General features: G+C 43.9%; 1 protein-coding gene across 3 annotated transcripts in view; it reads right to left on the minus strand.

The window, feature by feature from the left end:
* Window positions 1-17,107, minus strand: part of AGAP2 (ArfGAP with GTPase domain, ankyrin repeat and PH domain 2) — a 162,791-nt gene that overhangs the window by 1,829 nt on the left and 143,855 nt on the right. For 2 of the 3 annotated variants that reach the window (XM_060762830.2, XM_060762829.2), the window contains exons 11-18: window positions 16,169-16,328; window positions 11,652-11,753; window positions 11,396-11,542; window positions 6,503-6,654; window positions 5,729-5,819; window positions 4,694-4,916; window positions 3,574-3,829; window positions 1-1,120 (exon numbers count right to left, since the gene is read on the minus strand). The exon at window positions 1-1,120 is cut by the window's left edge and continues 1,829 nt beyond it. In XM_060762830.2, coding sequence (XP_060618813.1) covers window positions 914-1,120; window positions 3,574-3,829; window positions 4,694-4,916; window positions 5,729-5,819; window positions 6,503-6,654; window positions 11,396-11,542; window positions 11,652-11,753; window positions 16,169-16,328 — 1,338 coding nt within the window. In that variant the 3' untranslated portion in view covers window positions 1-913. Of the gene's footprint in view, window positions 1,121-3,573; window positions 3,830-4,693; window positions 4,917-5,728; window positions 5,820-6,502; window positions 6,655-9,295; window positions 9,356-11,395; window positions 11,543-11,651; window positions 11,754-16,168; window positions 16,329-17,107 lie in introns of all 3 variants that reach the window. The other variant, XM_060762828.2, reaches the window with a different exon arrangement.

Raw genomic sequence — 17,107 nt, forward strand, 5'->3', positions numbered from 1 at the left:
GCTGATGACAGAAGATGGGCAGCAGAATACAGGAGACTTGGTTTTTCCCAGCTAAGCTATCTCCTTGTTCCTCCATCATGAGTTTGTCTTTGCCCTCACCTCTGTAGGTGTCTCCTGGAAAAGGAGGGAAGAGAAGGTAAACAGCACCTTCTTGCCTTCCCACAACTTGATTGCACTCATTAAGCCCAGCACCTTGAACCCAGAGATAAACGAGGTGAGCAGAACTGAGAGGAAGGGCTCACTCAAGCCAAGTGAATGGACGCAAGACTCCCTCTTGAGCCTTATGTCCCTTCACCCTCGACGCAAGACCACCTTCAAGGCTTCTTCAGCTCTCTCTCCCTCTTGTCGTACTTTCTGGCCCACTTCAAGCTGGTTTGTTGAAGACTGGTCACTGACCATTCCAATAACACTGATTTACATTCCACCTTCAAAGATTGTTACAAACACAGAAAGAAAGGGAAAAAACCCAAGTAACTGCTTGCCCCCCTCATTTCCTAAAGTCCCCCATGAACTGGGAAGATGTCAAAACTGTCTTGAGCCCTGCTCCTTCCCGCTGAGTGCTGGGACGCATTGCTTTTGGATCCCGACAGGCGTCTTCAGTGGCCTGCCTGGGGAGATGGCTCTTGCCCCGAAGAGTGGCAGAGCAGCTCAAGGTCTGGCAGTCGGGAGAGCTGAGAGCCACTGAGGCAGTCCTGGCGGCGGCAGCGGCAGCCTGTGCTAAGCAGAGCCGTTGGAGCAGGACTCTGGATGGCAGCCGCCACGTCCTGTTCATGACAGGAGGTCATGATCCAAGCTCCGTGGCCTATTGGTCCAGATGCCAGGAGGAAGTGGAGTCTCCCTACGGAGAGGAGGCATCAGTTACTGCACCCCGATTGGCACCACTGGGATGGGGAAGAGGCTCCCCCCTGGCATGCTACACCAGGGCAGTTCGGGCCTCGGTCCTTCCCACGCTGGCGCTGCTGCTCTTCCGGCGCAGGCCGGGGGTGGCGATAGTACTGTAGCCTTCATTTGGACAACCGTGCTGCAAGAGGATGTCAATGCACTCCTGGCTTGCAGATCGGCGGGCGTAGAAGAGCGCTGTGTGGCCCACGGCATCACGAGCCTTCACATCAGAGCCATACTGTGGGGAAAATAAATGTTGAACAGTTAGCATGGGCAACCAGTGCATCCTTAACTCTGCCGCTTTTCTCAAAGCCATGGGATAGCATGCTCTCCTCCACACCCCTGAGGTTTCCATTATTTTCTTCTCAGATGCCTTTATATATTTTTTCCATAACCCAGGGCTGTAGCCCAAGAGGGGCGGGGTGTTAGGGGTTCAAACCCCCCATTTTTTCAGGTTAAAAAAATCTGGTTTACTCATTAATTTAACTGGTTAACCAACTCCCCCTGCTAAGTCTACAAGAAGCAAAAATTAAACGAGTCTCTCCAGAACTGCAAGCACTATCACTAGCAAATTTTTACAATTTATTCACAGTCATTACTTGCAGCAATAGCAGATATAGTGGAAGCAGCCAGGTTGGCCCACTCATAACTGGCAGGCAAAGTCTAAGGCATGGGAGGGACTTGAAGCCCCCCATGAAGGAGACCAGAAAATTGATTTAATTAAGTTATATAAAATATAGAATGAACCATACTATTTAAATTATTTTGTTTTATTGAGCTACTCTTCATGAATTTTTTTTCTAGCTATGGCCCTGCCAGAGACATAGCATATGCTGGATACAACACCTTCAAAATCAGTGGTTCCCAACCTTCTTTTGACCAGGGACCATTCAACTAGGGACCACTCTCCAACATTAATACCAAAAGGGTTATGGATCAGCTTTTGGTCATCTTTAGATTCAGTTTGGTTATTTGGGGTGCTGATTCAGAAAATTGCATTGGATAGACCACATCAGCTCTAGTTTCTGATACAGAACATATGCCACCTAGTAGTCGCCATTTGCTCGCCCTCAGAAAACCATATTTTAAAAGCCGTGGCACTATAAGGGGATTTTGTGAGACCAATTGCTCTCATCACAACGGTGTAGTAACGGCGAAGCCGCAGACCATATTTTAGTTCTTGCAGACCCCTGGTAGTCTATGGACAACAGGTTGGGAACCATTGTTCTAAGCCCAGAACAGTGACAACAATCCTGCTATTCTATTTCTCTGCCACCCCGATACTTTGTGTATTTTTCCCCCCACAAGTAGCAGACCTTTGCAATCTCCCTAGAATTCCTATCTCTGTCCCTCAACTGTAAGAGTATCTTCCATAACTAGTGCCCCTTTCCTCAGCTTCCATGCAGTAATCACTCCCGCAACCTGTCAAGCAGTTACCTCACCTCTTACCACTATAGTTATAAGATGCCAGTTCTTTCCAGTTGTAGGAATGGCCTATGGGGAGTTTTCTCACACAATCCAACAATACCAATTTGATAGTGTCAATTAGTCCTCCACTATCCCCCTTTTGAGCTCATTTTAAAATGTCCCAGTTTCCTCCTTCCTCTTTTTCCCTCTGTCCTCAGCTTACATCACTTGTTGCAACCTTTTGGAGAAGAAATATGGAGTCTTGCCAGGAGGCTCAGGCAGGAGTGAACTGCTCAAGCTTCCTAGCTTGTGTGTTTCCTTAAATAATACGTTTTCCCATCTTAGCCACACTGTGATGTTGCTCAGCCACACACCTCCCATTTCCACCTGAGAAATTTCCACCTGTGAAATATTTTCGGTGTGCTGCAGTCTCTCATAACTGTACACCCACAGAATAGTTCTGTGAATAGTTTTCACAGAACTATTCTTGCTTTGAACAGTGCGCTGGCTGGAGCGGGCCAAACAGTTCCAAAGAACTGCTGATACAGCACAGTGATGCTGGGATTAGGAAGCTGACTTTGACAAGGTCAGGCTCTTTGTCCAGTTCTCCCACAGGACTAAAGCAGCATTTCATATTCTAGAGAGTAGAACTCTTTCCAATTCTGTTGTTTTAACTGGAGATCTTAGGGACTGACCTGGAGCCCTGCCACTGTGCTCTGACTTCTCTCTTACACTGGCTGCGGTTGCAGATTGCATACGCTGTAAATTTCAAATACTGGGAGTGTAAGAGAGAAGTTTGCCAATCCCAGCATTCCACAAGAATACAGCCAAAGCAAATCAAGTGAAATCACAATGCTATAATTGCGTAGTGTGAAATGGGCCTGACGTGTTCATATTACTCTTATCCTGAAAAGGTTATGGGGAAAGGTTGCCTTGGGCTATGCTACAACATGTATGGGGAAAATTGGTCTGAATGCTATTTTGCAAACTGTTCCCAAGTGAGTCGAACAGGAGCATGGCACAGTGCAACACATGTTTGGCATGAGCCTATTTGACTCATGCATGCTGCCACGACTGACTGAAAATAAAAAGGAAACTGTACTGAGCACAAAACAGCGTTAAATGTTAGTCCTCACTATCCCCATGGAAACCTGCCTTTCTTTCTGCCCCAAATAGGATCTCACTGCATCTTCTTCTCTTTGATCCCATTGAGTGTGCAGGGAGATTCCTGCTGTGCTGACATTCCCAGGATATCTTTCATTCCCAGTGCCTGGCATTACTTACCCAGACCAGAAGCTGGGTGATGACCACGTTCGACAGGTCACAGGCCACATGCAGGGCTGATCGCCGGTCCTTGTCTCCAGTGGGGGTGTTGATCTGTTCCTTGGAACTGTGAGCCAGCAACAGCAGCACAGCATCTAGGTCCTGGTCCACCACAGCCTGGAAGAGCTGGCACCCCAAGGACAGTTCAGAGTGGGGCAGTGGGGCCAGGAACAGCCGCTGCTCGTATTTGGCCCGAATCCACGATTCCCGCTCTTCCCTGAGAAGACACCAAAGAGACAGAAAGAGACCCTTAATCATGACAAAGAACCAGTAATAGTTTTCAGTGTTGGACTAGAACTCTAGGACATCAGAGTTCAGATCCCAAACTCATCTATGGAAATCCGCTGAGTGAGCTTGGAGAAGTCTCAATCTTTACACCTCAGAGGTACAATTTTTTGAAGAACCATGTGACAGGATTGCCTTAGGATCACAATAAGAAATAACTTGAAGACACACAACCGGCACCATCTAATACTGATTGCTATATGGGATCTGGAGCTTCAGAGGCAGTGTGCCCCTGAACACTGATAACCCATGAGCAACAGCGGGAGAGTGTAATTTTCTCCCACACTTTCTTTGTGCAGCTTGCTGGGGGCTGTTTCCCATAGTGGCCCCTGCCTTGTTGCCTTGCTGGGTTAAAGGGGACCTTTGTTTTGGTCCATCAAGCAGAGCCCTCCAGGCATCAAGAAAATTATCCTGACCATGCTTACCAAAGCAAATGTCAATGAGAGGAGCAAAATCTGCAGTGGAATCCAATATATATATAACTCTTATTTTGTCTGCTATTAAATAGAGCTGCAAGCTTTGACACAATCCAGTCAAAGTACTAGTTTATTCCAGGAGGAGAGATGTAGCCATCTGTTTCACAGTCCCTGATATCAAATCTGTTTAACATTAGCTCTTTCATGCCTTTAGTTGGCAATTTCACAGAGAAAGGCTATGCATATTTATGCAAATGGTAACTTCCACTACATTCAGTGGGGCTTCTTCCTTCATAGGTACAATGTATAAGTAGGCTTGCCCTACGCAAGACTGTAATCACATGACGTTGTCACTGCATCAAGGGACAACCTGCACTCACCTTGATGATTCGCAGGTGGGTTTCCGGCGTCCCTGCGTACATTTTTCCCAGACGCTGTTGGCTGTCTCATTGCCAATGGAGGTGAGCACCAGCGTGAGCTCCAGAGGCCAATCGTCTAAGTCAAGGGAGCGCACCCGGGACAGGTGAGTTCCCAGATTTCGGTGGATACCAGAACACTCAATGCAGATCAGCGCCCCCAAGTTCAGACTGGCCCAGGTTGGGTCTGGAGCAAAGGAAATAGAGCCAATCAAAAAGCAAGGAATGTTTGCCTCTCCCTCAGGAAAGGGTGAAGAGTGACTACCTTCCATGCTTATTTTGACATCCTAACCTAAGTTTCCTTCCAATGTTGTTGATTGAGATTTCCAACCCCACCACTCTTGCTATGGACTATGGTGACTAGCAGTTGAAATACTTTACATGGTATTGCCAAAGTCTTTCATGGCCAGAATCACTGGGGTGCTGTGTGGTTTCCAGGCTGTATGGATGTGTTTTGGCAGCATTACACTGTTAAGTAGTTTGATTCTATTCTAAATGCTATGACTGCACAAGATTTGTAATCTGGTTGTGGATTATTCAGAATTCTGTTATTAAGGATTCTTACAGACTCCCCTGACCAGAGTTCTCAATGGCCGAAAATTTGAAGTAGCTGATGACCAAACTACAAATCGCAGATTTCCATGGATGAAGCCATGTCTCTAGTTAAAATTGGCGCCAAACTGATGCATGTTGGTATACCTCTGATGGGAGACACAGCCCCAAACATGTGCAGGACCAAACTAATTCTGATTAATGCTTGTCAATAAAATCTTAGCCAGATGCAACTGTAGTTCTACACATCTAAAAGTCACATGGTTGCAGTGGGTGGGAAGATGTGCTTGAGTATCACTCTGCCTAAGGAATTGGCAGTAACCTGTGATGTGTACAGACCATGGTAGCCTAAAACAATGTGGTATCCACTGCCTATGATTTTGGCTCTACTAAGTTCCTAATTGCTCCCTCTACAAAATTTCCCAAATATGTAGGACAATTACTTACTTAAAGCTCCACAGTCTACACATAAGGAGTTGCCTTTGGCATTGCGGATGGCTTGGATTGCCACTGCTTCACTCTGGCTGTCCATCCGAGCCTGCAAGAATGATATGATAATGAATTACAAAAACTAGGATATGCCTCTTTCTATTAGTTTAGTTCCAGAGCTTGGGGTCTAAGTACTGCGAAAACTAGCTCCCTACCCTCTGCCAACATCTTACACTGAACAACAAAGTGAGTGAGATCAGTCACCCTTTCTTCCTTCTTAAATTCCTCCTCAAAAACAGTAAGATTCTTGTCTGATTCTCTACAGCAACAGGGCCGTTACTACAGACATCACTTTGTTCAATGTTTCTATATCGGATATGAGATTAACAGGGAGAGTTACAAGGCAGAGTCTTTACAGCAGTGGTTCTCAACCTGTGGGTCCCCAGATCTTTGGCCTTCAACTCCCAGAAATCCTAACAGCTGGTAAACTGGCTGGGATTACTGGGAGTTGTAGGCCAAAATACCTGGGGGTCCACAGGTTGAGAACCACTGCCCTATACAGAGAGGAGCATCTTTTCTCTTTTCTTCCAATGGCTTAATCTCTTCCACCAAATACCCATAATTATTTTTGCTCTTTTGCACATTATCTGTTTTAGATGGTAAGCCCTTTGGGATCAGACACATGTCTATGCTGTCTTTTTAAAGAGCCATTCCAAAGCCATTACTGCCACCCTCATTATCAAGCAAACATCATTGCAAGGTGATACTGGGGATAAGGGAAGTGGTTGGTACCTTGTTTTTGCTGCTTTCACAGCACTGCAAGCTGGCCAAAATCTGGCTCTCGATGGCCTGGACCCAGGCATCTCTCTCCTCAAAACTGCTGGCCTCAAAGTGCCAGGTCTGCCCTGTGCTGGACACGATGATGAACTCAAAATTTTCCTCCTCTGTGGATGTGAAAGAGCAGGGTAAGGCAAGGCTGCAGCTGTAGCTGGACTCATCCTACACCTTTGCACCAATTCTAGGACCATTTTCCTCTCTCTCATCTCACCTGGGTTGGTAGAGACACTTAACAAACCAAGGACAGAAATGCCCACTTCTGTATGAGAGGTGCTGCAGGGTGCATAGGAGGGAGAGGGGTTACACTTTGTGCTAGCAGACTACTTAGCCCAGAATGTTATACAGTTTCCCCTCCCCATCTTTCCTGGGACAGGAGTACAGCTACCACAGCTGTTCAGCTCTATGCCAATGCATATATTTAAATGTATTTGCTACTCTTGTCTTGGAAGGTTTCCTAATAGTTTGGCAAGAAATTGGAAGTGTTAAGAGTGATGCATTTTGGTCTGAAGCCTGAAAGATCACCATCCATCTGATAGGAAATGCTTTGGGTATCCCTTATGCTTGCACCACATCAATTTTCCCCAGAGAGTTTTGAAAACAGTTGTCTTTGGAATTGCAACTGTCAGAAACCTTAGTCAATATGCTCACCGAAGAACTATATTTTAGGGGGATCCTGCATGTTGTAGACCAAAAGAGTAAATTTCCCAAGGTCTTGATTCTCTATTTTGTGACATTTTGCACCGTAACTCCTTTCCGTCCACCCCTGCTTTTGCTTTGAGACGTCTTTTGCTTTAAGCATTGTTTAATCAAAGATGACAATGGGACAAAAGTTAAGATCGCATGCAATGCCACGTGAAATGGTGCTAGTGGGGAGAACTGGTTAGTGTGGGGCTAACGGTAGGGAGATGCCAGTAAAAGTCTACACTTGATCATAACTTTTAGGAATGATCTGAAGCTGATCAATTTGGGTTGTAGAGGATAAAACTGTCCTGATTACTTGGGGAAAAAAGTGGAATTATAATGTAAAAAATAATAAAATAGTTTTAATTATTCTTTAAAACTATTGCCTGCCCTACTCTTTTACATAACTTTAAAGAAAAATAACTTTATTATTAGGACTAATTTAAAGCAAGCAAAAAAAAACTTTTGAACAGACAATTCTGTCCATTTTTAGGTCCTACCCAATCATAAATTCATTTAATTCTGTTTTCCTATTAGTCCACATTTCTCAGCATATGCATTAAAATTGTACACTTAAAAAAACATATTTCCCCTTACTATATAAAGTTTTTGGATGTAATTTGCTTTACATGTTTCAGTTCAGCAAGCCATTTCTCCTAAAGCAATGCGTTTTTATGTGTGCTCCCTGCTAATGCATATATTTTGGTTTGTGTTTGTTCGATGGGAGTCCTACACCACAAAATCCAAAGAAGTGCAAATTGTGCTTTATTTTCCATATTAGTTCAGAAAATGTAAGTTTGCCAAACAAACATACAAGCTCATTCATAAGTTTATCATTTTTAAAATCAGGTTGGCTGGAATAAAGAAGAAAAACTCTCCGCCTTCTCCATCGTTTCTCTTAAGGGACCACAGTGTGTTGCAAAATTTTCTGGGGAAATATATTCTAGACCAAGAGTTCCCAAACTGTTCCATGGAACCCCAGAGTTCCACAAAAATATAGTAGGGGTTTAAAAAACAAAACACTTAAAAACCTTTTTTTTAACGTCAGTGTCAAGAGTATTACTGAAATACAACGTATCTCTGCTTTAAATCTGGGCCATGGAATGACTGATAGACATACAGCTGGGAATTATCCAAGCAAAGTCTACCTATTTATGTGAATCAGGATTTCCAGCCAATGTTTACACCAAAAACAAATTTCGGAGTAAGTTGGATGCCGCCCCAAATTTATGTATGTATTCAGCTGTTGGACATACAACCCAATTTCATAACTATTTTAAGTACAAAAATGAGAAAAATAATTCATCATTTTAGGTGTGAATCCAATATTTCCTGCATTGAAATAAATGCATGTTGTTATGTCCAATATTTTCTTGTACCAAAATAAAGGCTTGTATATATATTTTAAATGTTTTATCTTTATCTCCATACCTAGTACATGATGCAAAACACTAAGGCAATAGTAGATAAAGCAGGAAGAACGTTGTGTGTTCACAATACTTAGGGTTCTGTGAGGAAAAAGTATTCTGAAGGGTACCATGACTGAAAAAGAGTTTGGGAACCACTGTTCTAGACCATACAAGCCGTATATGTGAAGTGCTGACCTATTGGGATTCCCTGTTGACCCAAACATAGCAGAATCCTCTTGACTGGAACACACCCAACAATCCTCATGGATGCACAGTGTACAGAAAGATCCTATCTTTTAGGAAAACTTATTTTGTCAAAGTATTTTAATACTACCTCTTCCTCAAATTCTGATTTTCTGGCCGAAAACAGCGAAAAGACGAATTCCAAAGGATCATTTGAGAAGCACGATCATAAAGCAATTGGGGAAGTTAGCCCTCTCTGTGTACCCCAAATGAGGAGAGAGGGACATGGAGGGCGCTTTCTGGTGTTACAAGGTTGTTAAGAAGAGACAGAAAATGGAGGTTATCTTGAGCACAAGGAAAGCATTTAGGGGACAAACATCTATGCAGGCCACACGTCACGAGGTAAGCACAACTGCATGCAACGGGTGCCACGGCACGAAGAAAAGAGCCCACGCCTGTCACCGCCGCTCATTACCTGTTTTATAAATATTTCTTAAACTACCAAAGGTTTTTAATTTCCACATTTTACGCTTGGCTGCAGAGGGTCCGGAGGGGAAGCAGGAAGCAAAAGGCAGAGAAAAAGAGAAGGGAGGAAAAGAAGAAAGGGGAGAGAGTTCAGAGGTGGAAGAAAAATAATAAAAAAGCAGAGGCTATCAGAACCCACAGACCCAGAGAACAGGGCTGGCAGTGAAGGTGGTGGATGCGTGAAGCACTGGCAAGGGGCAGTGAGGGAGAAAGCTGTGAGGGGTATGGCATCCCCTTCGTGAGTAAGGAGGCATACAGGAGGGAAACGGCTTGGCAACTTCTGTTTAGTGCAGACACAGGTGATGGGGTGTGTGTGTGCAGGTGGGCAGCCCTGCTGGATTTTTCCTTGTCATTTTGGGATGCAGAAAGCGAGAGGGTTGATCTTCCAAAGATCCCACTGTTGACATGGTGGTCTCCCCCCCCCCCCCCCCACCAACTACCTAGTGCACTGTCTTCTCGCGCATCAGCCCTTTGCTAGTTCCCTCTGCCTGACTCTTGTCTTCCTGAGGCCAGGCACACTGGAGACAGCATGTGGCCTTCTGCAAGGTCAAGTCAGTCTTGCAACATTGCTCACCTGTAGATGTCTTCACAAGACACCTTTCCTTTCCCTTATAGATTTTGTTAAAAACCACATGGCTACAAAAATGGAACAGGGGGATTTGCCAGAGGCAATCCTAGCACGCAACCAAAGTGAAGGACCTACCTAAGAAGGTAGATATTAAGCACTAAGGACAGCAGAGAGAGCTGAGCCATAAGTAGGACTATGTAGAGAAGTATCCTATTCCAAGCCCCGTTGAAATAAAAAGGAACTTGCAAAGCTCAGAGGGACATAGGGACATAGCTGTGTCAGACAAAACCAAAGGTTGTGTCATCATCACTATCATCAGCATCATCTTGATTAAGAATCTACAAGATGTTACCAAGTAGAGCTGGGGACCATCAGTGATCAGTGAGATATCATCAGGTAATGTGTCACATTCCAAGCAGTGCTGTGTTTTGAAATTGTGTTACTGTGAGCCTATCTCTGATAATTACATTCAGATGCTTCTCAGTCTGTTTGGAACTGCTCCCAGAGCACCCACCACTGCTAGGATTGCTTTTTTAAAATGGTTTGTTTCTTTGCTTTGTCTCTTCTTCCACTTCCTCTGTAGATTTCTTCCTCATTTCCCAAAACTCCTGATGCCTAGGCCAACACTGTGTTCCCCAGAGAGGCCAGCCAGTTGCCTATGGGAAATCCACAAGCAGGACATGAGGGAAACAGCACACTGCCATTCACGTTCCTCAGCAACTGGTATTATTGTTCAAAGATATACTAGTATTTCATTTTACGCTGTGGATATATGCCAAGTCTCTATCCTTGGAAGACAATCATACTTGGCCACGAGCAATTGCCTATAGCAACAGGACATAGAAGTCACTGATGCCATTTTTCTCCATCAATGAACTTCTGTTTGTTTCAGTGAGGCTTGTGCAGGAATGCTTCACTAGGTTATGCTGCATGCTACCTGGTCATAGGTTTTACCTCAGGCTCAACCACTATCTTGGCCATTTCAGGAAACAACAATTTCACTATGTAACACAATCTTTGTCCCTGGGTTATAAATGTCATTTCCTAATTGGTTCTATCATAAAAACATGAAGAGTTTATTAAAATGCAAAAGCTTTGTAATTGTGAGACATCCTGAAGCACATTTTGCTATAGTTTTTGAATGAATATCTCATATATCTCAACTAATTCAAAATAGTTTGTGGCAGCCACAAAAATGAAGTTTCTGGAGTATAGCAACTACTTTCAAAGGAAGTACCAAATAATTAAACAGGAAATAATATTTTGAAAACAGGAACAGGCACAACTTCACCTGAACTGGGTTGACATGTACAAGATTGCCAACACATTAACACCACAGCATTCTAGCTCTTTCCCAAAATCTGGATAGGCACCCTATGGACTCTGCAGACTGTCAGGAACCCAATATTCAGTCCCCATGGCAGATAACAAAGGTTTCAGCCCAGCTTCAGACAAGCACTGCAGTTGTCAGCTGCTTCTCACCTTCTGCCTGGCCTGCCGACCCCTCAGTTTTTGATGGTGTTGACAGCTTCTTTCGCCTGTGTTTCTTTCTGTCAACCATAGGGGAAGGAGGTGGTTCTTTGCCACCACTGCCAGGACTGGATAGCCCTTCGGCAGCCATAGCCACCTCTGTGGAAATAGATGAGAAAAGAGATCACTTGACCTGGCTTACTGAGGCCTAATCCTTCCTAGTCTCATTCCTGTCTCAGAGGCACCTCTGGATCCCTGCTCAACTTACCAGCCTTGGAGGAAGACACAGAGCGCTGTAGGCGCTCAGGTTTGCCCAAGAGCTTGATTGCTGGGTCGGTTGGAGGATTCAGCAATCCTGGACTGGGGCTAGCTGCAAAAAAGAATAAATGGATTTATGGAGATACTTTCATTCCAGACACTTGTTTGTCTAGTCTTGGTTTGCCTATCGTGACAATCTGCAGTGCTATTATTTATTTATTGACAGCATTTATATTCCACCTTTCTCACCCCAAAGGGGTTTCAGGGTGGATCACAGAACACATACACAGCAAACATTCAATGCTATTAGTCATACAGGACAGACAGACAGATAGAAGTATGTGTCTTGGCATTTTTCCAACTTCGCCGTCCTGGAGGTTATGCTTGATTCTGGCCACAGGGGGTGCTGTTGCTCTACCCTCTATAATGATGAGCCTTTTTGATCACAGACTTTCCTCTTGTTCTTTGATCGGCGGCTTTTTATGGTGCTGTAAAATACCTCCCCGCTTAAGCTGTGCCTAATTTATCTACTCACAGCTACAGCTGTTTTCTTAATTCAGAACAATATATGTACAATATGATCAGTTGAATCAACTCACTAAATGTCCTTTCAGAGAGATTTAAAATGGTATTTCTTTTGTCCATATGGGAGACCTTCTTTTCAGCGGCCAAGAAGCAAATCAGTCTGTCTCTCTTTGCTTCTCTCTTCCAACTGTCTGAACACGTGCATAGCTTGAGCCTGAACAAAATTGTAACAGTATCTAAAAGTTCTAGGCTGAGCCACCACCCCATGCATTGCCTGACCAATTGGCTTCATACACTTTATTTTGCAGTTGACACACACATACTCACTGATTGCTTGCATGCTCTAACAGGGTGCTCACCCCAACCCAGGCTCCAACTCCCAACTATTTGGTTGGGAAAAATCTATTGCTGCTGGTGGTTAACCAGTTGTGCTAAAGCCTGGCCCTGAAGACTGAAGCTTATGCTCCAACTGCCTTAACTGAGACTCTTATAAATGGAGCAGGTAGGAATTCAACCTGGCATTTTACTACATACAAAGCATAAGGATGGGAGAAATACATGGCATCCCAGTTTCTCAAAGTATTAAGGGAATTGGTACATTGCATTCCAGCCAAAACAGATTCAGGATCAGGATCAGGATCAGTGTTCAGTATCTGAGCCTGAAGATTTATTGAGCATACTTTTATCTCAAAATGCTGAGGGAGGTGTAATTGTACTTCTTCGCATTTCATGGAACAGAGATGAGATGCTTTTGGCCAGATGCTTTTAGACTGCACCCCCCTCCCCAAACAACAACAAGAACAACAACAACACAGAGAAGAGATGGCAGGAATGAAGAATTGGGTATTTTAGACTCCCAACCAGACAGCATAGTAATGGTAAAAAAAATCGCAGTCTAAATGCTTCTTCATTGTGACAGTAATACTGGAAAACCTAGTCATTTCCAGGGAAAACACCTCTCCATAATTCCTTAGGTCTTCCATTGCAATTCTATGTTCACTTACCTCCAAAAGTTGGCCACAGAGTTTTGCTGGAAGGCTTAGAAATTTCTAGAGATGTGTTTTCTCTGGTATTTTCCCTTTATTCACAGTTTTTCCCTTTCATTGGAATCCGGTACCCTAAACCCAGCTAACGTGGAGGGAATACTGTAATCCCATTGGTGGAAGCAGACCAGAGTTATGAAGAGCTCTACAACTATCCCTGATTCTCCCACACCTCCTCCCCAATCCCTGTCACAATTCCCTAATTCTGCAGCTCATTAATGGAATTCTGGTAGGTATTTTAGGTTCATTTTCAGTCTCCACAAAAAAACAAAAACTTAAAAGGTTAATGGTATCCTCTAGGGGACACTGTTGGCCTAAAGTCACCTAGAATTTTAGGAAGGAGCTCTCCAGATTTGTGAATCAAACCTGAATGTTTACTTGCTTTAGCAAACACACCAATTCAACTTGACACCACTAGGAATGTCTGTACAAAATTCAATTTGCTTAATAAGTTAAGCAAATTGCCCAGAGCTAAAATCCATTGGATTAATTCAATTTCTTTTTCTTTGACTATAGCCTTTTTCCTTACAGTGAGGTAGTAGTACCCTGGGGAGAGGAAATCCAAATATATTGTGTAATTCATTAGCTGCAATTTTGTGAGAGGAGGAAGTTGTAAAGATGCCTGCCTTTGGAGCTGGTATCCCTTAAGGCAAGCTGACACAATTTATAATCTACCAGCCAGGCATGGCAGCCAAGGCTTGACAGTGGGTTCCATACGCCAGCCTTGATCACTTGCTTGATCACTTCTGGTAAAATTAAGAATCAAAGTAGAAAGGATTTACTGAAGGTGGCTCCCTTTGTTTTTAGGCACTAGTGCTTGATGGAAGGGGTGGAAAACATATATAAAGACATGTGAAGAATTTACCGTATTCCAGCATATAAGACGACTGGGAGTATAAGATGACCCCCAACTTTTCCAGCTAAAATATAGTTTGGGATATAGTCACCGTATAAGACTACCCCTCTTCCAACGCACACCAAATAATTTTTTTAAAAGCATCAGATTTGATTTCAATATGGTAATTTTCCTATTACTGTACCTCCTTCTCTGCCTCTCAGATCTCATACATGCACACCTCCACCGCTTCACTGCAGTCTTCAGGAGCGAGATGTGAGAGGCAGAGGAGGAGGTACGGTAATAGGATACAAGGGCGGGCTAGATAGGTAAAATAGTTGTGTTTTTCTGGGCCCAGAGCCACTCTATCTCTTTCTTCCATACCCTGGGCACCCCAGACACCTGCAGCCTTCTCCGTCCTTCACTTACACCTTCCCGGTGAGGCGCCCCTTCACCTCACCATCGGGACCGCATTAAGTCCACGAATCCTGATGAATGGAATTTTTTCTACCATACTTGTGCAGCATCACCCTTAATGCTTTCATATAGTCTCTGCATAGAGCAGGGATGCGGCCACTACCATTTTTGAGCTCCCCCCACCATATGCGGAAACTACAGATTCTCCAATCCAGATTGGAAGTTTCAGCACCCGTTCTATAAGACGACTCCTGGCGTATAAGGTGACTCCCAGCATATAAGACCCTGGGAGTCCATCCCCGCGTATAAGACGACCCCTAACTTTTGAGAAGATTTTATTGGGTTAAAAAGTAGTCTTATATGCCAGAATATACAGTATATGCAATGTTGCAACAAATCTGCTTTTGCGACCCAGTTACAAAAGCAGAATTTGGACAGGGATTGTCCAGAATTTGGGTCGTCTGTGCTATGAGCTTGCAAATGATGAGAACCTATGTAATAAATCTCTTCTTCCCAATTCCTTTGTAGAAATGTCTCTAAACCAGCAGTTCTCAACCTGTGGGTCCTCAGGTGTTTTGACCTACAACTCCCAGAAATTCCAGCCAGCTGTTAGGATTTCAGAGAGTTGAAGGCCAAAGCATCTGGGGACCCACAAGTTGAGAACCATTCCTCTAAACAAACAACATGCTAAAGCATATCCAGACAGAAATAAACACCAAAAGTCTTCATTTCCACATTTCAGGCTGTACTATAAATCACTTGTACATGAACTGGGCATCTACAGGAATCATCTGCAAGATGGTTCTCTCCCCCCCCCCCCGCCCCCCATCATCAAGAGGGGGGTTGGCCCTATGCCTCACCTGCTGAGCTTTTTAGAGACAGAGTAGGATAAAAACATTAACTGTTCTCATCATTATATCCACCCTCACCAACGGCGAAGTGAAAGGAGTCACATATGTAACTTTCTGGCATCTTACTACAACACATATGAGAATCAACAGCAGCACACTAACATACAAACTGGGAACAGCAACGTCCAATTGCAACCAGAAAACACATACAAGGTAACATGAGGCTATATTCACTTTCCTATAAAGAATGATCCTATGGAGATTCCTCAAACCGCATCAGTACAGCATGTATGTTCCCTTAAAGAAACATGTCATTTCAGTTCTCATAGATATTGTTTTACTCCACTTAAAAAAAGGATGGCCTTTCAAATATTTTTGGACTGGTCCAGCAAGAGTTTGCAGAATGCCATAAATCCTGCTTTTTATTCTTACCAGAGTCCTCAAGGCAAAGAAACACAACATCTACCAATATACTGCTTCCCCAAGGTAGCTTTTTTTAATGCCTCATCTCATTATATTTCTTCTATCACCTAACTTTTTAGCTCCTGATATATGGACAGGAGAGGGGATCCACATGGCATAGTGGCTTGAGTGTTGGGCTACAAGAACAAGGATTGAATCCCTGCTTGGCCATGGAGATCTATTAGGGGACCATGGGCAGGTTACACTCTCTCAGTCTCAGAGGAAGGCAAAGGCAACTCCCCTTTAAACAAATCTTGCCAAGAAAACACCATGGTAAATTCACCTTAAGGTCAGCATAAGTTGAAAAGAACTTGAAGACACAGAGCAATGACACTATATGCAGGAGTGACTTCCTTCTTTTAAGACAAAAGAAAGATAGGTGGGATTGACTTACTTGCATCTCCAACTCCAACACTGCTCACATCTTTAACCAAGCCATTGATGCTTGAGGAGGCACCACAGGCAGAAATGGCTCTCGGTGGGCGTTTGCCAGGCACCTTGACAGTGGTGCGGAGTAAGTCCATTTCTTTGCCATGTGTACTATGGATGTAATCCTGGAGAGGCATGAGAAGCAGACAGGGGGAAGCTTAGGAGATTGTGAACTATACAGTAAATCCTTTCTTAGGCTGTATCTAACTGCTGCTTAATTCTGGGCCAGTCTGGAGCTCCACACTGGCCCCAGATCAGCCATGATGGTAGCTACATGCATCAGATCAAATCCTCTGTCATGCTGCCTTGGTAGCTAGACAGGCCAAGACTGCATTCGTGTATCTCTTTGTCCCAGTGTTGCTACTGTCACTCCTTGAGAGCCTGCTGGTGTTGTAAACGGTACTCATGTGATCAAGAAGGAGGGGGTTAAGTGACCTCCCTCCTTCTTGTTGATCACTAGGGCAACCTGTTATGACCTCAGCAGACATCACCATGTTAGCTATGTTCTTGCAGGGTGGTTCTTGGCCAGCACAGAACAGCAGTAGCAACATGAGGCCATCTCTGAGTTGCAAACACCCAACGTATATCTGACTCCTAGTTCCAAAGGAGAGTGAGACACCAATTCTTGTTTCCACAACAAGCCAATTTTTTTTCAAAGTTCAATTGCCATAACGGCACAGACAGGTGCTAACCCTTCCCTACGCTATCCAAAACTATATAAGAGGGTGGGTCAAAAGTAATGCCTCTATTACTTTTCACAGCTATTGGACTATCTATGCATGATCTGATAGAGGTAACCTTACTCTACTGATATAATCTTTTCTTTTTCTGATTGATTCATTAGAACTATGAATCCGAAGCTAAAAGAAAGTGTCATCATTGAATTTCTGGCAAAAGAAGGTTT

Source organism: Anolis sagrei, chromosome 2 (assembly GCF_037176765.1).
Source record: "Anolis sagrei isolate rAnoSag1 chromosome 2, rAnoSag1.mat, whole genome shotgun sequence".
Lineage (NCBI taxonomy): Eukaryota > Metazoa > Chordata > Lepidosauria > Squamata > Dactyloidae > Anolis > Anolis sagrei.